The sequence below is a fragment of the Schistocerca cancellata genome, chromosome 9, assembly GCF_023864275.1.
Source record: "Schistocerca cancellata isolate TAMUIC-IGC-003103 chromosome 9, iqSchCanc2.1, whole genome shotgun sequence".
Taxonomy (NCBI): Eukaryota; Metazoa; Arthropoda; class Insecta; order Orthoptera; family Acrididae; genus Schistocerca; species Schistocerca cancellata.
Window position 1 is genome coordinate 152,303,916 of NC_064634.1, and position 25,897 is coordinate 152,329,812.

The 25,897-nt window shown below is 39.4% G+C and overlaps 1 protein-coding gene across 1 annotated transcript in view; it reads left to right on the forward strand.

The window, feature by feature from the left end:
* The window catches only part of LOC126101248 (transmembrane protease serine 9-like), a 302,414-nt gene extending 276,915 nt beyond the window's left edge, over positions 1-25,499 (forward strand). Inside the window, exons 9-10 of the mRNA XM_049911935.1 lie at positions 10,870-11,009; positions 25,320-25,499. Coding sequence (XP_049767892.1) covers positions 10,870-11,009; positions 25,320-25,499 — 320 coding nt within the window. The remainder of the gene's footprint in view (positions 1-10,869; positions 11,010-25,319) is intronic.
* The last annotated feature ends 398 nt before the right edge of the window (positions 25,500-25,897 follow it).

The window sequence follows — 25,897 nt, forward strand, 5'->3', positions numbered from 1 at the left end:
ACGATGGGTTTCCTCCCAAAATCATTAGTTTTCCTTCGTGACGATTCCAGTAAGCCATGCGGCTTATTTTTCCATTTATTACTTATGTGTCCTGCTAGGTGAGGTTAACGTTTGCATAAATTGCAGCCCACTGATTGGGACGGGTAATATTAGCCAATAGTTCTTTTTGGGTCGCCTCTTTAATTCACGCTGTAATAACATTAGAGACGATCTAACGCTCGTTACTTCCCTAATACCCCCTCTTCTTCGTATTCTGTACATTTTCTTGCAATGCTAGACGATTATCCATCATTTCCGGATATCGAAGTTCACAACGTTAATTCACTGACACTTTCAATTAAGATTCCACGAACAGAAACGACGTATATCACTACACGCCGATCTACACTGTTAGACATATATCGGGAAACAGATTTTGGGTGCCCCTGTAGGCCGGTGGCAGCTTTCTTCCGGGAAAGGCCACTTCCCCCACCAAAAGCGCTGCTCGCTCTTCAGTTTACAGACAGACTATAAGTTCTCCTTAACCTGCTTCGGTCCTTACACCAGGTCACTAGGCACTGCTGTAAATGCAACATATGGCTTCTTCACAGCACGTCAGTGCCCTGTGTTGCCCTGATTGAATCACACTTGTCTGCAGTGTCCTCCTCGCCGTGTCTTCCCACCTGCCTAGCAGAACTGTTTGCTAAATATCAGCACTGCCCGCACCTGTCATCCGATGTGGCAGTCAGTCCCTTACCTACTACCTTCCCAGTCCCTTAACTACTGCGTTGCAGCCATAGCTGAGCGAAATTTACAAGAATTACTCAAATCCACGCCAGTTCTTATTCGTGTTGCAGCAGTATTAACATATGGTTGACTGGAGATTATGCACATTGTTGTTGTTGTGGTCTTCAGTCCAGAGACTGGTTTGATGCAGCTCTCCATGCTACTCTATCCTGTGCAAGCTTCTTCATCTCCCAGTACATAATGCCACCTACATTCTTCTGAATCTGCTTAGTGTATTCATCTCTCCTCTCCCTCTAAGATTTTTACACTCCACGCTGCCTTCCAGTACAAAATTGGTGATCCCCTGATGCCTCAGAATATGTCCTACCAACCGGTCCCTTCTTCTTGTCAAGTTGTGCCACAAACTCCTCTTCTCCCCAATTCTGTTCAATACTTCATCATTAATCATGTGATCTACCCACCTAATCTTCAGCATTCTTCTGTAGCACTACATTTCGAAAGCTTCTATTCTCTTCCTGTCCAAACTATTTATCGTTCATGTTTCACTTCCATACATGGCTACACTCCATACAAATACTTTCAGAAACGACTTCCTGACACTTAAATCTATACTCATTGTTAATAAATTTCTCTTCTTCAGAAACGCTTTCCTTGCCATTGCCAGTCTACATTTTATATCCTCTTTACTTCGACCATCGTCAGTTATTTTGCTTCCCAAATAGCAAAACTCCTTTACTACTTTAAGTGTCTCATTTCCTAATCTAATTCCCTCAGCATCACTCGACTTAATTCGACTACATTCCATTATCCTCGTTTAGCTTTTGTTGCTGTTCAACTTATATCCTCCTTTCAAGACACTGTCCATTCCATTCAACTGCTCTTCCAAGTCCTTTGCTGTCTCTGACAGAATTACAATGTCATCGGCGAACCTCAAAGTCTTTATTTCTTCTCCACGGATTTTAGTACCTACTCCAAATTTTTCTTTTGTTTCCTTTATTGCTAGCTCAATATACAGATTGAATAACATCGGGGAGAGACTACAACCCTGTCCCACTCGCTTCCCAACCACTGCTTCTCTTTCGTGCCCCTCGACTCATATAACTGCCATCTGGTTTCTGTAAAAATTGTAAATAGCCTTTCGCTCCCTGTATTTTACCCCTGCCACCTTTAGAATTTGAAAGAGAGTATTCCAGTCAACATTGTCAAAAGCTTTCTCTAAGTATACAAATGCTAAAAACGTAGGTTTGCCTTTCCTTGATCTGTTTTCTAAGTCGTAGGGTCAGTATTGCCTCACGTGTTCCAATATTTCTACGGAATCCAACTTCCCCAAGGTCAGCTTCTACCAGTTTTTCCATTCGTCTATAAAGAATTCGCGTTAGTATTTTGCAGCTGTGACTTGTTAAACTGATAGTGCGGTAATTTTCACATCTGTCAACACCTGCTTTCTTTGGGATTGGAATTATTATATTCTTCTTGACGTCTGAGGGTATCTCGCCTGTCTCATGCATCTTGCTCACCAGATGGTAGAGTTTTGTCAGGACTGGCTCTCCCAAGGCCGTCAGTAGTTCTAATGGAATGTTGTCTACTCCCGGGGCCTTGTTTCGACTCAAGTCTTTCAGTGCTCTGTCAAATTCTTCACGCAGTATCGCATCTCCCATTTCATCTACATCTGCATCCTCTTCCATTTCCATAATATTGTCCTCAAGTACTTCGCCCTTGTATAGACCCTCTATATACTCCTTCCACCTTTCTGTTTCCCTTCTTTGCTTAGAACAGGGTTTCCATCTGAGCTGTTGATATTCATGCAAGTGGCTCTCTTTACTCCAAAGGTCTCTTTAATTTTCCTGTAGGCAGTATTCGACAGAAAAATAATAAGTATCATAAACTACTGCGCCTTCCGTGAATAGTGTTACACCACAGGTGTTAAGAAAGAAGAAGTTGTGCATCAAATAGACTAAGGCCAATCCCTATAAAAGGAATTACTCTTTTAAGTTCAGTTAATGCGGAAAACTTTGCCATGAATGAAAACTGTAAACTGTTACTCAAACAAGTATCGATCACTGTCGATGTCTAAGGAAGGCACACATTTTACTTTAAGCAGGGTACATGGAACAAATCGGGATGTGAAAGAAGGATACAAAATAACTGCATTTGCTGTAAATACTAATGGAAAATGGTCCCATCCTGCCATAATTTGAGAGAGATGACGGATTCAAAAGTGTTTACTACGTGCATTAGTTACACGATTATTCGGATGTGGGAGATCTGGGAGATAAATAGATTCTTCAACATTATGCGTATTTTACATTGCATTAGTGATACACAGGGAAATTTCTGTGTTAGAGTTAGCCAAAAAATGTTCTATAATTATATGTAGGGAAAACTTGGTTCATTTCTGTCAATGACCACAAAACTTTTTGGTCCTTAGCCTGCCGGTTTTGATCAGCAATGATGATTTTCAGAGCTGTTTTACAACGTATTCTAATATAATGAGGTCTTAGTGTCATCATCAACAAATACACACAAAATCGGCTTACCTTCGTCACACATATTTAAAATGTCATGTAAATGAGGCCACACTGCCAGCATTCATCCTATTAACAGCGCTAGTGTTCAAATCAAATATTTTGGAATAAACAAGTATTTTGAACAATATCGTCATTAATAGGAAGACGCTGCCCCCACTGTGAACTAGTTTACACCAAATTTTAAACATGTGCGACGAATAGAGGCTGATTTTGTGTGTATTTCTTGACGAAGCCATTGTGGCGTCATAATTGGACATGTTGTGAAACAAGTCTGCAGATAGTCATCGCTGTCCGAAATCGGTAGTCTAAGAACCAAACAGTTTTGCTATCATTGACGGAAGTGAAAGAAATTTAAGGTACATTTTCTCTTTTTATCCCACAACTCTGTTGCAGCTTGACGTAATTATGTATGTCCAAAGAATATAATTGTTTCTTGTTAAAGGGGTACACTGTACATCAACAGTCTATATCGAGACATGTAACACCTAATAGATTAGCTCTAAATCTCATTGCTGTGATTACACCGTGATATTAAATCTTCTTTTGTAAAACACTGACAAGCGTTGAAGAATGACGATTTTAGTGTCAATACGTAAGGTTGACAGACAGTACCACCAGTTGTCGATGTAGACTGTCTTCCACAGGATTAAAACACCATTTTATTCCTTGCAGACTGCTATTGTTAAGACATCTACTACACAGTGGCGAATCATTTGGTAACAACTGCTTTGTGATGTAGGAGTGGGTTGCCAGAGGCAGCGTGTATACTACGATAAGCTAGTAACCTAGTAACGACCCAAGATTTCAGCTGGATGCATACTATGAAAAACACCCAACTCTGTTAAACAGTGATTATAATTCATTGCCTACATCTATATGCTTGCATCCTTTAAAATCACCACATTAGTAATTGTACACAAATCTTACAGATTCACGCTGAAAAAACATTATACAGTGTATGTATTTGGAATTTGTGGCAGAACCTGTTGAGCTTTAATGTAAGCACTAGATGTAAGAGGGGGATGATAACACATATCTGGGCGATAACACTTATCTGTACTTTCATAGATAACAGACGAAACATTCTGGGGACATGCTGTCAAGACAAAACTACCGTTTTTCTTACGCAGGGGCATTACTGCAACAGAAAGACGTTATTGGAAAAATTGGCAAGAAAGCACTGGAAATCATTTCAAGTACATATCCTGTGGCTATACTATACAAACAGATTTTCTATACGTTAAAATAGATGTTTTAATGGATCAAGAACCTGAAATAATGAAGCAGTTTCGTGTAGATGACTATTACCTAAGGTCCGTGACTATACTACAAGCTTTTTGTCGAGATTTTTAACAAAGTGGAGATGCATTAGTAACTAACATCAAACCATGACCTCTGTGTGAAAGAAGAAGACTGCCAGAGAAATGCTAATGTTATTGTAAGCAACGAAAAGACTGTTTAACATCGGTGAGCGCCAGTTTTAGAGGAATGAGACATAACAAATTTAGATGTCAAATCTCAAGCCAATGAGTGAGCAAAGTTATGAATACCCATTTCATCAACTTTATAAACTGCCTTGATATGTGACTACAAGAAACTCTTACATCTTCCTTGCCTAAGGAAGGCGGTGTTATCAGACTAAAACTAAAATTTGTAAGTGTGGAGTGTAAGGTATGTATCATGTGATGGAAGACATCTAAATATATTAAATGTAAGCAAATAGTATTTGCAGTGTGCGTCACTATACTCTGTGTCAGGCACTTCCAGTGGTGTGAATTATCAGGTGGTTTCCAAAACAGATGCTATGCTAATTTTAATGGCATACTGCAGATTTTCTTCTGGAAAAATAAAAACACTTGGAAGTTGACTGGTGTGCAAGTAAATCTTCCAGACAGTCAAGAATGAGAAAGATTAAAAACTAAGTTCCTTCCTCTCACAGTTTTTACTAACTGCCTGTAAAGCATGTGGCGGCAAGGTGACGTAACTATCATATAGGGGTGTTATATTTAAAGTGGAGAAACATATTGTTCTCCATGTAGGAGAATATTCTTCGCAATGCTACCAAATAAAGTCATTTCCATATTGCGATTTGTTCCTACGAACAATGTTATTCTACAGGTTTTAACAAAAAGAACCAATGTGTCAGACTTAAACCATCCGCTGTTAAATATTTTGAGCATATAATTAAGGCAGTATAAAAATGCACATGGCTCACATATCACCATTATTTGGGTAGCAGGTGTCAGTGGGCCTACCGTGGTAAGCATAGTGTATGCAGTCTCTTTAGTATATTTGCTATACCAGCAAAGTGTTTCAGTAAATGAATTATGTACTGGTGCAACATACAGAAATCTATATTAGCTTACATTATGCTTCAGACAATGGAGACTTTGAATATAAGTAGACATTTTGATATTCTGCGTAATTTACATTGCCTTTGAGATAAAAGGTCACAAATATCATCTTACCGAATTTATAAAATGCTCCAATAAGTCTAATGAACATACTATTTAGATGCTGTTTATATTTCCATGTTGGTGCTACGTATTTTTCACACTACCAAGCTGCATTTACAGTGGGTCATCTGCAACACACTTTTGTTGTGGTGTAAGGTAGCAAACTGCCATTCGTTCGCTAAAGTGGTAAAAAATCTAGTTCTGTAGGCGAGAATAGAGAAAAGACTGCTGATAACATCCACCCAAAAACACAAGGGAGACACTGAAGTGAAGTTACCATTTAAGACGTTTTGCTTAGCTTACGTCGCATTAGATACACACAGTCACTAATCCTATTGTGGAGTTAGCAAAATGTTGTGTAACCCACATCCAGTACAGTGGCTGTGCAACCTAGTGCGGATGCCTAGGTGGTCTGAAGATATTTCTGTAATTGAAATAAAACATCCAAATAAATAAAACCATTCTGCAGTCCAAGACTAAAATGTCAACACATACTGGTAGTAGCAATGCCTAAATAAAACGATGTTCCACAGACATTTATGACAGATAAATATCTTACTGTTTGAAATGGCTCCAAGGACTGTTACTCATCTGAAAAAAAATTCATAGGTCCGTAAAATAGTTATAGCTTGCTTATGTGAAATTGAAATAACACAAAACTAATTTTCCACTTTAGACTGGATTTTATGTGGACAAAAATTTTGCGTATGCTTCAGCACATGGAGTAGAGTTCTGGAAGGTATCGACAGCGATGTGCAGCTAGGCCGATTGCAGTGCTGTGGCCAGTCGCGTTAGATTTCTCGGCTGAAGATCCTCTGCGCGAACAGCCCAAACGGTATGGTCTCAAAGATTCTAGGTTAGTTTTTAAAATTGGGAGTCTAGTGCTCAGGAGAGTATGGTAAAATTCTGATCCTCTTTGAACCACGCGCATACAATGCGAGCTGCGTGACAAGTTATATTCTCCAGCTGATAGATGCCATCATGCCGAGGAAAAAATCTGTACGTAGCAGTGGACTTGTTCCCTAAGGAAAGATGCATGCCTTGTTGATGCATTGTGCCTTCCAGAATGTGATCAGTCACGGAATGCTCTCCAGCCTTGACCCGTCTGACGATTGTTGCACCGTGTTAGCAACCACACGTTTAACACTGTACACGGCAAAGGCCATCTGTCTGATAAGGCGTAAAATTCGATTTATCTGAAAGGGTCACCTGTCGCCAGTTGCGGTAATATGAAAAGATGTGAATTCTCATTATTGTGTAAAGAAACTGAAACATTTGTATTACTTATAATTAGTTCCATATCTGTTCGATGGATGCAGGGGCTCGAGATAACACAGTTACAATGGTATAACATATTGTTGCACGCTTTGACCTATCTATCTGAGAACTTAATAAATGTCTTTAAATAAAAACTGACTAGGATTGCATGTAAGTTTCTAAAATTTACTAATTAGGTAATTGGTTTCGATAGTGGTTCGATCATCTTCAGATCATTAAAAATTCATGATGTCGGTTTTACTCGTAGAGGGTATACTGGGGAGCAAGCTCTGTAGCTTGGTGAGCACTGCTGTGTTGTGTATCTGTGTATCATTGTGTCAGTACGATGTGAGAGCCTACTCGATATAGAAGCAGATGTGATGGGAGGCACTTTATCGTGATGTGTAACTGTTAACATTATTTTAAGATTACCATCACGTGAAGTGACAAAGTGTCTCTTGTCTCTGATAGTTTCTTTTATTTACTACTTACATTAATGTTTTAAAATGTTCTTTCGATGAACTTATTTACTCTCTGTATCAACTTACAAAAATCTTTTCTTAATCAAAGTTTGCATAATTACAACATATTTTGTAACATTCAGTGTATGACTATGATTCGGTTCAAAAATATTGTGTGCTTGATCTTTAGTGAACAAGTTCTTAGAGTATGCTACATCCAGCAATACTATAGTGATTCATGTAGCAAATTCAGTATACGGATGTCTTCCTTGTTGAATATTTTGTTAATAAAATCAATCCTCTTTCAAAGAATGTCCTTCAATGCACGCTGCACTGTCCCATAGCTTGTAACCCCTCTACCAGAGCAAGTTGCCTTTCAAATGGAGTGTGACCCCATTTTGTACACTCTGTGAGTCACCACTCCTCTGGAAAGGAAAAGCCACCCATCTGGAAGAGTTCGTGAATTATTTAATAGTATTAGCGAATTGTAAAATTTCCTTTTCTCGTGTTACAGGTTGTATATGTTCACAGGACTCTTTCCACGACTTGAGCAGCAGAAACAGCCCATGTTGCTGGCCGAGGAAGGTTTCCTTAGTTGAGTAACGCTAATAATGCATGCTAATAAGTGTCACCTGCAACAAGCCACCCATGGGAAACGTGGAAGGAATGTCACATGGGCCTCCAGAAGTTGTGGGCAGAGCATGGATTCCAGAATGGTCTCTTTCTCTCTCTCTCTCTCTCTCTCTCTAACTCTCCCCCCCCCTTTTCAGATCCTGACCAAGCAGGACGCACCATCTCATTAATTTTCTTAAGAAGACGAAACGTCGGTCTTATACACCGTCTAACCTGGACTCTTCCTGTTTTACTGGAAATAGCGCCACAAAAAGGAAGAACTGCAATCGGTGGCTTATCCTGAGAGTGTGTAACATTTACACGTTTCCTTTTCTTGGAGAAAGGGGCCTTTATATCGTGTGCACCGTAGCCATTCTTTCGGAACACGTACTTCAGGTGGTTAATTTCGGACTTCAAATGGTCCTCGCCAGAAACAGTTTTTGCTCTAAACGGGTGTCTTCTAAACAGGATGATGGAAACTCTGTGCATTAAGAAATAAATCGTATAAGAATGGCAACCTTCCTTCCTTCTCCATCTCGACAGTGAAACGGATGTTCGGATGTAAACTGTTCATGTGTTCAATGAATTGTTCGAGAGCTTGTACGCCATGTTGCTAGATCATAAATGTATCGACAACATAACGAGAAAATAAGGATGGGCGGAGAGCATCCAAATTTAATGCACGTTCCTCAAAATTCTTCATAAAAAAGTTAGCCAATGATGGAGGCAACGGAGAGGCATCGCCATACCGTCCGTCATTTCATAAAATTTGCTGCCGTACAAGAGGGAGGTGATCGTCATCGCATGCCACAACAATTTTATAGTTTCAGGAGGAAAAAGATCTGCCAGCATTATCAAAGTGTCCTCCACAGAAATATTTTTGAACAGCCATACGACATCCAGGCTGACTAAAATGTCATTTGGACCGACTATAATCTGATTTTCTCAGTGAACGTCTGGTCACAACAGCTAACTATAGGAGTCATCAATTTTGTTAGGTATTTGGTCAGCTTGTAGGTCGGAGTACCAATTGCACTGACAATAGGTCTCAAGGGAACTTTATCCTTGTGCATCTTCGGTAGTCCGTACAACCTGGGAGGTCCAGGAGCTCGGACTCACATTTTTCGTAACATCATCTGGTAGACCGAAATTCTTCACTAGCTCCATAGTTTACCTGCTGTATGTCAAACTTTTGGGTCCCGTTTAAGACATTTGCACGTACCGTGCTCCAATAGTGATGTCATTTTGCTATGATATTCGGTAGTATTAAGAACGACAGTGGCATTTCCCTTGCCAGCTGGTAATGTGACAAGATCATCTCTCCGAAGTAAACGGAAAACCTCTCCTTCCTCTCTACTGATATTAAATTAGGGAGGCTTAGCTGAGGCCAAAAAGCGACTGGTAATAAGTCTCAATTCGTCGGCGTCGTCCTGTGCAAGATGCAGCACTGTCTGTTCTACTCCACTGATAAAATCCACGATGGGTATAGTACATGAGCAAAATTCAAACCTTTATTAACGAAAGAATGGTTATGGTGCATGCTATATAAAGGCCCCGTTCTCCAAGAAAAGGAAACTTGAAAATGCTGTACACTCACAGGATGAACCACCGATTGCAGTTCTTCCTGTTTGTGGCGCTATATCCACTAAAACAGGAACAGTCTTGGTTAGGCAGGGTATAGGACGGACTTTTCGTCTTCCAAGAAAATTAACAAGATGATGCGCCCTGTTAAGGACACTCTCGACCTCAGGGTCCCTGGAATTTATAACATCTCCGGTGAGTGTGGTAGCAAATATATAGGTCAGACCATTCGTACTGATTCCGACCGCTGCGTACAACACCAACGGTATATTAAAAATAGAGAACTAGAGAACTAGGCAATTGCGGATCGCAGTCTCAATAACAGACATAAAATACTGTTTGAAGAGACGAACTTTGTCCCATGCCTCTACATACTGGGATTCTGTTATCAAGGAGGCTGTTGAAATACAAATGAGCGTGAAGAAGTTTAACTGTAATAGCGGATACTATCTAAGCGGTGCGTGGAAACGAGCGCTCAATGCAGAGAAGCAGCAGAGACATTCCTTGCAGTGTTTACATTCCCATCCAAGCGGTGGCGCCACCAGCGCAGACACTGACACCGTCTGCGACAGCAGTTTGTAATCGCTGACCAATCACAAAGAAACCAATCAGAAACTGTCCACGGGCTATATAAGGCCACCACAGCAGTAATGAAGACAGTCAGTTGCTGCTGACCCATGATGGAGGCTATAATCGAAAGCTAGAAATTTTATCCGCAAGTGATGCGACAAGAAAATCCAGAACATTTTACATATCACTGCCATCGCAAAAGGCTTCGTTCTCACAACTTGATTTAACCCAACACAATGGTTCTTTCAATTTTCCACCATTGCTTTCTTGCATTTTTGCATTTCCCAGTGACACCATCTTTGGTTTTGAATTTCTGGACAGCACCAACTTGGCTTCACTGACTGCAGTGCCATGACTGGAGCGTTGTCTAGCTGTGGCTGATAATTGTGAACCAGCCTACCTGTAACCATACTACTCATGAGTCATTCCATATACAACACAGGCTTTGAAGGATGTATGGAACCAAGGACCACCACATTGTCTTAAATTGTAAATGGTAGCTCTCATTAGGAGACAGGTGAAAATGAAAGCTCTAGTGGATCTTCCCTGACTAGTGGAAGGAGGCTTTGAACTTTGTATTATAACAAGGACCACAACTGTGTTTCAGGTTTTAAATGGAAATTGCCATTAGCAGACAAATGGAAATAAAAACTGTTGCAGTTCTTTTTCTGACTACAGTGGATGAAACTTCGGTATATCTGCAGAAGGTAACGCTGGACATCATCTCCAATGAGAAATGTTGGAAGTACTACGGTAGGATGTCGGTGACTTCATCCACTCTATGCGCCCAAGGAGACAAAAACAGGAGCACATGTAAAGTGAGTAGATGCATTAAATTACATGAAACTAGTGCTAATGAATTTCTTAGGCTATCAAATTCTTGAAAGTAGAACATTTTATTGAAATGTAACACAGTACAAGAACATTAAGTAGTTATATAATACAGCTTAATAATATTATATTATGATTCACACTGCAAGTAACTTTTTTGTCTATGTTCATGACGATATTGTTTGAATGAAGAAAACGAAGTGTCCAAGAGAAAACCACCGAATTTTCTGTTCAAAGTGTCAGTCTTTTTCAGAAGTCTAATTATATTCTTTGGTAGCTTGTTAAATAAAATGATAATTTTTATTTTGGCTGGAGCCACAGTCATTATAAATTATTCTGGAAGATGCTGGCACCACTTGCCTGCAATAATATCTATTTTATTGTTATACAATACAGATTTCGGTCTTAAGCCATTTTCAAGTAAAAAATTGAATAAACAGTTGAAGTATAAACTGGTGATGACAAAATGTTGGTGAGGGGGAAGGAACATGGATGCAGCTGTGGAGCCAACAGAACATGATACATTATTCAAACGAGGTAAGGGTGGCAGTGGTGCGGGTGGCAAGGAAGGGGGCAAATTTAGGGGGAGGGGGTAGCCTGCAGAAGTGAGTGTCCAAAGGAATTTTTATAGGGCTTGCGTTATAAAACTTACTGAAGTACTAATAAAATCTGTGTAATCCTATGTATAAAAGCTTTGTAAAGTGTTTTGAACATGTGCTTCATCAACATGTAAACCACAATGTGCACACAGATTAAGGAAATAAAAATTTCACAGGAAAATAAATGTATCATAAAATATTTCCTCAAATGTAAAATTATAGTTGTTTGGTTATTAACAGTATCTGAAAGTTCAGTGGTTAATTCAGTATGTAATTCTTCAGACTAGTAACATATTATACAAACTGTATGATGGAATGATACCAAATACTTTCTATAGTCTTCGTATTTTACATATAAGATCAGAGTAATCTCTGGAGGCAGGTGATGAGGAATGTGTATGGGGTGGAATGATCATTAAACATTGACATAATATTTGGAAACATTTACATATTCCAAGCTACCTTGAGTAACATTAGACATTATGAGGCCATCCAGTGTTTATAAAAGTACTGGAGAGTATAGTTATATTTTTGAAAACACATTTAAATATTCCTTAGAATTATATGCATCCTTATCTGCATTTTCATCAATCAAACATAATAGGAAATAGAGCATGGTAAAGTGGTTGAGACAAATGACAAGTGGAAACAAATGTGAGGGATGGGGAAGGGGAGATGTATAACCAACATTACTAACAAGAGCGTAAGGTAGTTTTACATTTGCTAAAATATTTTGTACATCCACATCTGGAATACAATTTTATTTACATCCATGTTCACATCTTTCATTGGAGCAAGTTAATGAAAGCAACTTGTGATAACCACACTCATTCACATACTTGTATTGCTTGTTTCACTGCTTTTAAGGTGGACTTGATCATCACAAGGATTTATTAGGGTAAAACTTTGTTTACCTTACATTTTTTGATTAAATTTTATACATTTTATTGCATTGGTTAGTTTTATGTTCCTTCTTTGCAAATTAAGCAAATCGCCCTGTGTCTGCACAAACAACTTAGACATAAAGAAAAGAACCTAGTGACAAGCATTTCCTAGCACATCTGAAGTTAGCAAAAGTGGTTCCATCTTTATGTTATGTTCATCTGATGACTTTAGTCAGTGATGGTAATATGCTAGAGCATAATGTATGTTTATTATAGTAGTATGTAGTTACTTCAGATTTTTTAGGAGAATAATGAATTTAACAAATATTACATTTACTGAAAAAGAGTCTGATATTTTAAATAAATGGTTGAAAAAGTTACAAGGGTGTACAGTTAATAACCTAATTCCTTGCACTTAAGTTGATTTAGGTATGGCAAAGCTGCTAGTTGAGAAAGAAAACCAAGTAACTTGTAAAATACCTGGAATTATCAAACAGCAATTAGATACATACAAAACTAGCGGCTTCAGTAATAAGACCAATGAATACTACAAAACTGTAAAAAGTATTAATAGGAAACTAACAATACACTGGGCAGTTAGCACAACAGGAACTGAAACACACAAATGAAGTAAAAAATATCTGTTGATAAATTCTGAATGAGAAGCTAGAATTAAAAACAAAACATTATTAGATAACTTTAGACCAATATTCTTAGGAAATTGGTTCAATTAGTTGCCTTCTTCAGAGATTTTACGTAACTGTGATTAGTTAAACACAATGTAATGAATGCGATACCTCACAACAAGGGCTGGGATAGTTTTAAGGAAAACACATCGAAAGTAGAGCTTCATATCTTGTCATTTTTGTTTCATGGAATACACTTTATTGCTTAACAATTATCATGATTACAAATTAAAACACTCACGATAATTTAAAGAACTTTAACAGAATCAGTTCATTAATAAAAAACTAACAATTTATACCATTAAGAACAGGGCTTAAAAGCAGGAATGTACATATGTCTCCAAACACAAGTAATAAGTTGCACCAATTAGGTGTGAGCGCAAGTTCGTGCAACAAACTGAGTTTTAGTGGCAAAATGAATTACAAATGACTGTCACTAAAAGCACTAAAAAAAATCCCAAGCATGGTTAAAATTCAAACAAATAGACAATGCCCACTCAAAATGCTGAAAGGACAAAAAGTCAATTCAGTGACTGTGGCTGTTGCAAAGCCCTTAATTTATAAACCTTAATAAAATCCCTTAAGCAGTAAAATACACAATCCCCCCAAAAAAAGTAAAGTTGGGAAGGCATACAATTTAAACATGACTCTGTAACGGAACCTATTAAAGGCTTTACTTTACCAAAGTATATGATACCCTCCAAATTCAACCAGTTTAACGAGTATGTATGATTATAGAAAAGTTATTGCGTATGTTAACAATTATTGTATAACATGTCTCCATAAACAGTCAACTCATTAAATTATACTGAATAACTGACCCACACAAAAGTTGATATCACTTGATCACTGATACAGCAAATGTCACCATGTAAAAACACTAAGTCATCTTAAATAATTAATATGAAGTACAAAAAATAGTGACCAACTGACGTATTTTGGATCTCCTTAAATAAAAATCACCCAGTGAAACCTATTTGTTCACTAGGACCATTTTCACTCAGTATTCACGTAAACACTTCTATTTTAGACGAAAACCAATGTAATTCTTAATAATTCATGTTATTTACTTATTTATGCAAATTAGAGAAGTCAATTGACAAAACTCCTAAAAAACGGCCTTTTTGTAACAAAGAATAATTCTGTCAAATCAACAAATCTGTATGTCATTTTAATAACCTGTTAAATTATGTCACTCGATATAAATTAATAACTTTTCTGCACAAATTACGATAACAGATGTACATGTGACTTATAAACTATATGTCTTTTTAGTAGTTCTTTGACAAGGTTATAAATACAAGCAGCAAGATGGGTCAGGAGAGGAGTCTGAATGTCACTTTGGTAAAGTGTATGGGTGTTATTGTTCGAGGTGGATAAACATTGCAAAACACATGTAAAAGAAGTGCTACTTTGTGTTGTGTCACTGTCTTTGATGGACAGTTGAATTAAGATGGCCACCAGAGTAATAAATATTTGAAGATTATATATTTGTTGGTTTCGCTCATTAGTTATCACCAAAAGAACATAAAAAACACGGGACCTCATCTTTGTACTTCTAGACAACCAGATTTATAGCCAGCATCAGAATCGAGACACAGCAGCGATCCAGCAAGCAGCAGTGATTACTACAATGCATTTTAATGGCGTCAACCTAACATCAAGTGCTAACAAGCTCCGAAAATTGGAGTGAAATAGTGCGTTTATAGCAATATCTACGACTAGGCGACCATTATAACTCCCAGCTGGTACACAGAGGCAGGAATATTAATAAAGACCATTAAACAAATGCACAATCCCACAAAATACAAGAAAAGCTAGGGGAAGCATACAACTTAAATGTGACTTCCAAATGGTATATACCATCCATCAGAAACATTAACGATGACTCTTAAAGAAATATGCAATCCATCAAAATACAAGAAACGTAACAAACTATAGCAACCAGTTATCACTGCAACCTGGCAGCAACTGCGCAAGATTGACAATGAGAGGAATTAGCTAACGACTGCGCATGAAAAAAAAAAACAACAACAGTTCATACTCATAATTATAAGTCCTTAAAACTATACACGACCCAGAAGTAGCAAATAGGGCCTGCAAGATTCAAACAAGTTTTAAAGGGCAAATATAATCACAAGGAACTTCGGATTTACTGCACACACATTAAGGCTTGTGCGCTTGCACAACTCTCAATATTTGAATAGATCAAGAGTTCCAGAATTAACTGGTGGACACTCTGCCGTGCCACATACAAAAACGTTCAAATTTTCTTAACGGAAGCTAACACGAGGCAGCTGATAAAGATACCTGGCTGCAGGCAAACCCAGACATCGTGGAAGGACGAGAGTATCGCTGCAGCAGGAAGGAAACATCTCTGCTCCTGGCCCAGGAAACTATAAACGCGTCGGTCACTGCCAGAACTACCCTGCCAACATGCATAGGAAAGAAAACAGTAATTTGCCCAAAATATAGCTACCAATGACAATACATAAGATGTAGGAAATATCAACTTAATCCAAAACCCAGGGCACACCCTGTTTTAACAGTGTATTGCCTTCGTCACAGACTAAACTGCAGTCCCAATTATATGAACTCACTTTAAAACAGAGAGTGTTTCATACACTTGCAATGAATATGATATGGAACAAACAGATTAAAATTAGTTCCACTGGCTGGTGACCATGCACACAATCACTCGGAGCTTTAATGAATATGTCTAATTCAACATTAACACCGATGTAGCTTACGATAACAAGTACAAATAAAAGATCGACACTCTACTCAGTTGCGAAGGATACCTGACTTCCAGGATTCGAGACAGGGGTGGTTTTGCCTCCAGTCCGTGCGGGTGATGTACAGATGTTGTAATGCTTAAGCTTCCAGCGTTGGTGCTTCCTGGCGAGGTTTCGCACAGCGTCAGCTGCCCTTCCTGCAATCGCCGCTATCAGTACTTAAAGTTTGGCTGCAATCAACTTAAAAACTCGCTCCTTCATGAGCTTCACGCCTGGTCAGTAGTGGTGCTGCCGGATCCACTTTCCAGTCACGTGGCCTCCCGCTAACTGCAGGTTAGCCTGCTAAATGCAACACCACAATCTTCGACCAAAATCCCCAGCCCTGGCATACGACCGGGATCGATATCGGCTGTACGAGTAGTTAGTGGCGCCAGTAGAGTGGCATGCCCGCCAAAATTAATCCCGCCACGGCTTAGTATGTATCTGTTTACTCAAGTACTGTACCCTCTGCAAATATCTGTTTTATATCCCAAGAATGCAATAGGTTTTTAAACTAGTATAGACCCATACATTGAATGACGACTGTGTAACTTTTCTCTACCATTTGCCTTACAATTGGAAGTATAAATTCTTTTTTTCCATATTAAGTTATATGTACCTATAACCTTACATACAGGGCGGAGAAAGACTGTGTCACGATAGCTGATGCGAGTAGGAACCAAAATTAGTAGTGTTGTATAGGTCGACAACGCACCATTTTTAAACTACGGAAACTTGGCGCCACGAGCTACTATTGGCCATGGGATTGCCCTGTTGCCGTTCGTCGGTTGACAGGCAATACTATTGTGGTCGGTTCAGCCATACAAATGTTCCTCGCCTGTCACTGCCTCAACGTGAACCGCACACGTGTCGAATAGGTCTACCTGTTTGTCTCCACCTCACGTCAGAGGCATTGACAGGTAAGACTCTCTTCGGAGTTAACACACGCCACCTGCGATTTAGTCATACAGTAAGCATGGCGGCACAGTATTCGTTTGAAGAACAACGAGATATGCTGTTTGCTTATCGACTACCCGATGGTTATGTGCATGAAGCTTGATGGTTGTGTGAGGAACGGTACCCAGCATGACGCCCCCTACACACTCAGACGTTTCAGCCATTCACTGGCGACTTGGCGAAACAGGCTCGTTAGCGGGATATCATGCTGATGCTGGAAGACCTAGAACATGATGGGATGCTGCATTTGAAGCGACTGTTCTCTAGCCCTTCAAGGAAGCACCTACAAGTACTCGAGCGGTTGGGCACGACATCGGGGTCACTCATCCTCCAGCAGCCATTTAGTTTCCACCCTGTCCAAGACCTAAACTCTGTGGTGGACTATGAACACAGGCTAGGGTTCTGTCGGTGGTTTCTGCGATGTGTTGCACGAGATTCCGACTTCTCTGCTATTCTGTTATTTACCGACGAGTGCACCTTCCATCGGGATGGCCTTTACAACACTCGATACGTTCATTACTGAACAAAGGGAAATCACCACGTCACGTACGTCAATGGACACGAGGAAAGATTTTCGCTCAACATTTGGACAGGCATTGTGGGTGACCATCTAATTGGGCCTGTCCGTCTACCTCCGGGGCAAATTACCTTCACTTTTTGCAAGAAACTCTACCTGGCCTGCTGGAAGATGATCTTGTGGACCCAAGGCTACGCATGTAGTTGCAGCATGATGGGGCGCCCACACACAAGAGTCGTGCTGTGCGCGGACATTCAAAAGAGCTCTCCGACGGCCGGGTAATTGGCAGAGGTGCTCGTAGGACATGGCCCCCACGATAATCAGACCACACGCCACCGGACTTTTTCCTGTGTGGATTCTTCAAGGTTCTCGTTAAACTACTCGGACGCGAACCACCTAGAAAAGCAGAGGAATTAATGGATCACATTCAGCATGCCGCCAGTTACGTCAGGGCAATGCCAGAAATCTTTGAAAGAGTTAGGTAAAACACCCTTCGACGTTACCAAGCTTGTGTCGCGTCAGAGGGTAGCTAGTTAGAGCACCTGCTATAAGTAAACAATGTCCTAGCTACGAAAAAGGTACTTTTCAGGGCCGACACAATTTGTGAAACACTTTCTGTACGAGAACTAACAGCTGTTGACGGTTTTTTTTCCCGGTACGTCTTATCATGAAAGTACAATGTATGTGTCGGTACCCTGGCGAATTCGCCCCTAGAGTGGAAGGCTGGCACGCTACCACCGAGCGCGCGGGCCGACTTGGATACATCGCGATCTCCGGCAGGTAAGGCATTCACGGTCATGCGTTGTCCAGAGAATCCGGCAGCAGGGCGATCACGCGGCCAATACGACCGCGTTGCGCCAATTTCCATAGTTTTGTGCGTTATCACCTACACAACATTAATAATTTTGGGTCCTATTGGCACTACCTATACAGGGATAAGATTTCGTAACACAATTTTTCCCCACCCTGTATGTAAACTCATAGTGTAACCAGTATTTATTATTTTTTCCATATTACCTATTTAAGTGTTTTAAAATATAAGGAAGAATGTATTTTAATTACTTCCTCTGTGCAACATTTTTTGTGTGTCATTACTGGAAATGTAAGGTCTAATGTATCCATTCTATTCATTAACTGATATGTACACTGACCTGGTAGAAAATTATGTCCATCGACCTACTATCGATATTAACCCTCCTGGCGATATCGGCGTCTCCTAGAGAGGAATGACTGTTTGTCAGTCTAAAACACTGTGCATGTAGTATCAGCGAGCGTGCTGTCAGTGCGTAGTGAATCGCGAAGGTGCGTGATCTATCTGAGTTTGACCGAGGGCATATTGTGATGGCCTGAAGGCTCGGCAGGTTTGGAAACTGCACGACTTGTCCTTTGTTCGAGAAGTATTGTGGTGAGATTCCTCAACACGTGGCGAAACCAAGGTGAAACCACATCCAAATAACGTGGGTTTGGACCGCCACCCTTTATTATAGATGCTGGATGTCGAAGGCTGGGCAGACTGTTAAAACAGGACAGGCAGCGAACTTTGCCAGAACTAACATCAGAAGTTAATGCTGGGCTGAATATGTGTCTGAACACACTGTGCACAAAACACTGCTAACGACACGGCCTCCGCAGCCGACGACCAATGCAAGTGTCAGTGTTAACACCATGACATCGACATCAGACGTTGGCGCAGTGGCTGAGTTTGCATGCTATGATGAATCCCGATATCTTATCCATAGTGCCGATGGGAGGGCGCGAATCAGTCGTCTTCCAGAGCAACAGCTGCTTGACAACTGTACTGTGGGATAGAGACATGCTGGCAGCTCCTCCATTATGCTCTGGGGAACATTCACCTGGGCATCCATGTGTCCAGTGGAGCTTGTGCAAGGCACTCTCTGTGGTTATTAAATTCTACTTTATTTGTGGTGATACTTCCATTACCTTGCTCCAGAATTATATTATAGTAAAAGGTGTAAACATAAATGTAGATAAAATTAACTATACCCTAACTGTTGTTACTGTAAAATTAAGATAATTGGTAACTCCTAGAATTAACCAGTGAGACCTAAGATATACCATCGCAGTGTGGTAAAAATCCGAAATTTCTCAAAATATGCATAGATTTCGAGCTTTTAACAAGAGACATTTGTAAATCTTAGGATTTACCAACGCAAACTGGTAAAAACTGGATCGAAGACTCCCGCCTGCGTCGTGTAGGTTCAGATAAGTTTCATTGTTGCCAATTCTGTGTTCAGATAAGTTTCTTTGTTGGCAATTATGAGTTTTCAGTCCACTCACCGCTGCATCGAGCATCGAGCGTACGATCATCTTTGCGACTCGTTATAGTGATGCTTCTTGTGCAGCTTTCCATCAGAATAAGTAATGTTATGTGTAACAGATTTTACTAACTTTTAAGTGAATCAGTGAATAAGAAGGAGGACAACAATTTTTATGTACCTGCTGAGCAATGTAATATTCTTTTAAGTGAAGTGAAAAATGCAAAACTCGTTTTCAATAAAAAAATCTATTCATTAGGGACGTTTGAAGCGATATAATGTTCTCAACATCGGTGCTGAGAAACTCACAGCACCGGTGTCAATTGGAAAAAGAAGAAATTCGTTATTACGTTCGTTTTGATGAACTGTTTAACGTACCACATGAGACCCACATTGCTATAGCCCATGGCGGCCGAACACGAATGATTGTGGAACTGAATCGTAAGAATGCGACCGTTCAATCAATCGTTACTTATCTGAGAGTATGTGAACCATGTCAAAAAAAAAAAAAAAACAAGAAACACTGAAAAGGGATGTTGTAGTGAAACTTGTCATACACAGTGAAATTAATTTACGACGCCAAATTGACTTAATCGACATGCAGGCAAACCCAGACAATAAGTCGAAGTTCATACTTGTATAACAAAATCATTTGATAAAATTTGTTATTCTCCTTGCACTAACTTCTAAAGGGGCTCATGAAGTAGCATATCATCTTTTTGACATTTTTACCACCTTTGGTGCCCCAAGAATCATTAATTCTGATAATGGTAGAGAGTTTTGTAACCAAGTTATTCAAAGTTTATGTGGGTTGTGGAATGATACAAATATCGTACACGGGAAGCTGAGGCACAGTCAGTCTCAGGGATAAGTCGAAAGAGCAAATCAAGATATCGAAAATATGTTATCAACTTGGATGGAAACAAATGAAATTTCAAAATGGTCTGAAGGGCTGAGGTTTGTAAAGACAGTGAAAACTAGGGCTTATCTTGAAGGGATCAAATGTTCACCATATGAAGCCAAGTTTGGGGTTCCAATGAAAATAAAAAATATAAACACTGAAGAAGACTTGGAAAGAATCTTAAACATCACTTCCACTGACTCACAGGAAATTGAAAATGACGGCCAAGGAATTGATGCCCAGTGAATGAAGTACTGGAACAGAAGGAACGGAGGCAGCAGGTGAGGAATCACCAGAGACACAGTTAACGACGAGACACAGGCACCAGCTGATGGTTGTAACGAGACGCTGACAAATCCAACAGTGCTAATAAGGTGAAACAGAGCTGAGAAGCTGCCAAAGAAGGTCTTCAATTGTAGGCAAAGAAAATGAAAGCAACCTCATGTCACAAAATTCCAAAACCTTCAGCTGGACAGAATGAGCGAATTAAAGTACGGGATGTAGACAGGGCAAGAACTGATGCAAAATCTGTGATAGCAGTAGTGATAAATATTTAGGATGATGAATTTTATCAGCTTGGTACCAAAGCTGGTAAACTGAAGTCATTGTACACTAGGAACCAATTTACATTGTGCAAGGAATATTTTATCAAGGTCGAAGAAGTAGCAAGAGAAGAAATTGGTCTATGGGAAGTGGTTGCCAAACAATCTTTCGTTGGAGGACAAGGATTCAAAAAGTGCAATTGCTTAAAGAAGTGTTCAACTGAAAAATTCTTGTGTAAATCGTTTTCCATATTATGTAATTCGAAATGCCACAATAGTTAGCCTTGTTGCAACAAAAATTAACGTTCACAAGGTAACATCTTTTAGAACGTTTTTTTTAATGAACATGGTTTTACCATTTGGTATGGGTACATCCTAACATTTACCAACGTCTCTTGGTAAAAGTTCGAAATCTATGCATATAATAAGAAATTTCGGACTTTTACCACACTGTGATCGTAAGTCTTTGGTTTCACCAGCTCATTCTAGGATTTACCAATCATCTTACTTTTACAGTAACATATATACAAAATATTTTAACGAGTGGAAAACTAACTTACATTATTCTTACAAGGAAACCTCCCCATTGCACCAACCTCAGATTTAGTGGTAAGATGGCACTATGGACAGATCATCAAAAACTGAACACAGGCAAGCATGAAAACAGGAGAAAGGTGTACTGACCTATGAAAAAAGAAACAAAATAGAGGCAGTGAACGGTCAAGATGTACAACACCGAACAAACCTGAATAGCTACGACGTGATGGTAATGTGATCACAGTGTTGGAGTGCAAGGATGCTCTATCGTGTACCCGGTTTTTTTTTTCAAACTTATGAGCTGTTCGTCCTCTCATTGACGTATCTGTTAGCTGTATTCAAATTTGTGTCTGTGTCATGGTATAACGTCCATTTGCAACAGCAAGGTGTAAGGGAGGGATGTCTAGACGTACATCTCTCCTATTTCTTCTACACAAGTACCACACCTTATTACTCTTGCGATATGTATTTGAAGTTTTGACCGTAGAATTCCTTTGTTGTAACATAGTGTACACCTATTCATTTGTTGCTTTCATCTCTGTGAGAGGTCATCTCACCTGCTCTCACTATTCATCACATTTACTTACAACAGTAATACATTATTACACGTGTCTCGTAGTCTATAAGCAATGTATGGTATGACAATAACCAAGATTACAGAAGGAGAACAGACCCATCAATGATGAGGTGGAAAATTCTCAATTAAAAAAAAAACTGGACAGGAAGGGGATATGAACACAGATCTCCCACTTAGCAGTTCAACACTGGAACCACACGACCTAGACGCCGTGGTTCTTGTATTCACTCGATGATGTTGCACAGATTAACCTTGGACCGTTCAGTATTACTATTTTCCTTCCTTTTTCACAGTTCAGTAGCTTTTTTCCTATTGTGTTTGATTGTTGCAAATGGAGATATGGGTGCAAATAATTCTAATGAATACTTAAATGAGTTATCAAATATATAACTAGGCTCTGCAATACTTTTGTAAACACTAAATGAACCTGCATATTTCTAGTGGTTACTTAAGGTAGCTTGGACAATTAAAACATGTTCAAATTGTTCAAATGTGTGTGAATTCCTGTGGGACCAAACTGCTACGGTCATTGGTCCCTAGACTTACACACTACTTAAACTAACTTATGCTAAGAAGAACACACACACCTATGCCAGAGGGAGGGGCCGCGCAATCAGTGACATGGCGCCTCTAAACGCGCGGCCACTCCACGTGGCTTAAAAAATATTTTCAAATATTTTGTAAATATATACCCCTCCTCGCAAATCATCTGCTTCCTCAAACAAACAACCTCCTTTCTTCACCTTACAGATTATACCATTATACCAGCCTCTCCACCATTTACTCCCCTGTTTTATTTTTGTATATTCCTATCTACCCTGCCCTCCACCACACATTTAAAATAATATTGTTAAAAAAAATTTATTTATTTTTATTTTTGTACGTACTTTAGCTCTGTGTTTGTCAACATTACGTAACAGCCATAGAAATTAATCTATAAATGTGCTATTACTCAGCACATTTTTATGTGTTGGCAGTTTACAGAATACCCTACTCTCTCAACCACTGAGATTTTTACACCGAACTTTATTTTATGTCTGTTTTATGTGAGAATAAATGTAAGCATTACAGATGTGGAAATACATACATTACACCAAATGTTAAATTGCTTCCTGTAGTTTTTAGTAGAATGAGTTATTTTGCTCCCTCCAACTTCCTGTCCTTGTCACAACACCTGTTTACATCTGCTTATATCAGTAGCTTCTCACCTAACATATTTTGCTGTTTTATATGTGATTTGACACTTAATGTATTAATAGTTAGAGACGTAGACGTAAGTGCATATACTCGTAATGGTTACTTAAATGTCTCTTTAAAATGTGACTATGTTCGTAAATACTTTTATAAACACATATTTATAATGGTTACTTAAAGTGTTTGGGATATATAAATGTGTCTCAAATATTTTATAAATATTCGATTACCCCTCCACGCTCCTCATTATCTGCTTCATCAAACTATCTACCTCCTTTTCCAACTGTCACCTCTGTCATTTCAATCCTCCTTCCTTCCCCTCCCCATCACAAATACGGAAATTATTATATTCATAAAAGCTCTGATTTCGTAGATACAATGAAAGTATATAGAAAAGTATTACTCCATCACACAGTTTGTCTCGTATGTTCCTAGCCTACAGAATAATATAATGATTTAACTACTGAACTTTTAAGTATTGTTAGTAAATTAACAATTATTAAGTAATGTTAACAAATGAACAACTATTAATAAATGAACAGTACAGCTGCGATGTTCCCAAACACGCCACAGATCGAGTGGTGCAGACTGTAACGTCTCTCAGGCGATGTTTGGAAGATCGCTTCATATAAGTACATATCAGTTGTTGTTCAGACATAATGGTATGGCGGATATCTGGTTATCAGTTAGGAGATTCATATAGTAGCTGTGTTATTGGGGGTATTTTAAAATCTGGATTCGAAATGTTTGTCTTACTACTACATAATCAATGTGAAACATTCCAGTGTAGCCAATCCTTTCCATATGAATTTCATACGTCATCCTTAAAACTCAGTTGTTGTTGTTGTTATGGTCTTCAGTCCTGAGACTGGTTTGATGCAGCTCTCCATGCTACTCTATCCTGTGCAAGCTTCTTCATCTCCCAGTACCTACTGCAACCTACATCCTTCTGAATCTGCTTAGCGTATTCATCTCTTGGTCTCCCCCTACGATTTTTACCCTCCACACTGCCCTCCAATACTAAATTGGTGATCCCTTGATGCCTCAAAACACGTCCTACCAACCGATCCCTTCTTCTGGTCAAGTTGTGCCACAAACTTCTCTTCTCCCCAATCCTATTCAATAATTCCTCATTAGTTATGTGATCTATCCATCTAATCTTCAGCATTCTTCTGTAACACCACATTTCGAAAGCTTCTAGTCTCTTCTTGTCCAAACTATTTACCGTCCATGTTTCACTTCCATACATGGCTACACTCCATTCAAATACTTTCAGAAATGACTTCCTGACACTTAAATCTATACTCGATGTTAACAAATTTCTCTTCTTCAGAAACGCTTTCCTTGCCATTGCCAGTCTACATTTTATATCCTCTCTACTTCGACCATCATCAGTTATTTTGCTCCCCAAATAGCAAAACTCCTTTACTACTTTAAGTGTCTCATTTCCTAATCTAATACCCTCAACATCACCCGACTTAATTCGACTACATTCCATTATCCTCGTTTTGCTTTTGTTGATGTTCATCTTATATCCTCCCTTCAAGACACCATCCATTCCATTCAACTGCTCTTCCAAGTCCTTTGCTGTCTCTGACAGAATTACAATGTCATCGGCGAACCTCAACGTTTTTATTTCTTCTCCGAATTTTTCTTTTGTTTGCTTTACTGCTTGCTCAATATACAGATTGAATAACATCGGGGAGAGGCTACAACCCTTTCTCTCAGTGTTAGCGAAAAATAAGTAATTCTCTGATGAAAATTTCACTAGGTGGCTTCGTCTTTCGATGCCTTTTCATTTCGTCCATTGGTCCAGCGTATATGTTTGAGAGGTGCATCGAATTCTGTCACAGGGAGACAGCGGCGGTCCTCTCACGGTCGACCACGATGGAGGACGCATACTCGTCGGCGTGGTCAGCTTCGGATCCGTTAGGGGTTGCGAACAAGGAATTCCAGTTGCCTTCTCCCGAGTCACCAGTTATCTGACGTGGATCGAATCAGCAGCCGGTGTGAAGATCAATTCGACAGAGTAGTAATGACTCGCGAACAGTGACTTTTGTATCTGCTCCAGTATCTGCAGCTATATGTACCTAATGGAAATAAGATAAATAAAATATACTGGTAAAATGTACCCTTGTCAGTGTATATTGTTCCCACTGAGACTCATTGGCGTATAGTCCTTGGTGCTTTACTGAATATCTACAATTTAGTTTTCGCACTCTGTAGCTAGAATCAGGCCAAGCAAATACCGTTCATCATGTGGTACATTGGGTGTCGAGCGTCGACGAAAAGCGACAGGTTGTTGTTTCTGGTTATAGCCGATTTTATGTGCCCACACGGTAGAGCGGTCCTAAATTAGTCCAACACGACTTTACTTTTAACGACATTGGGCAAAAGGCCCGGTGAATAACCTAAGAGCCAGCAGTGACTC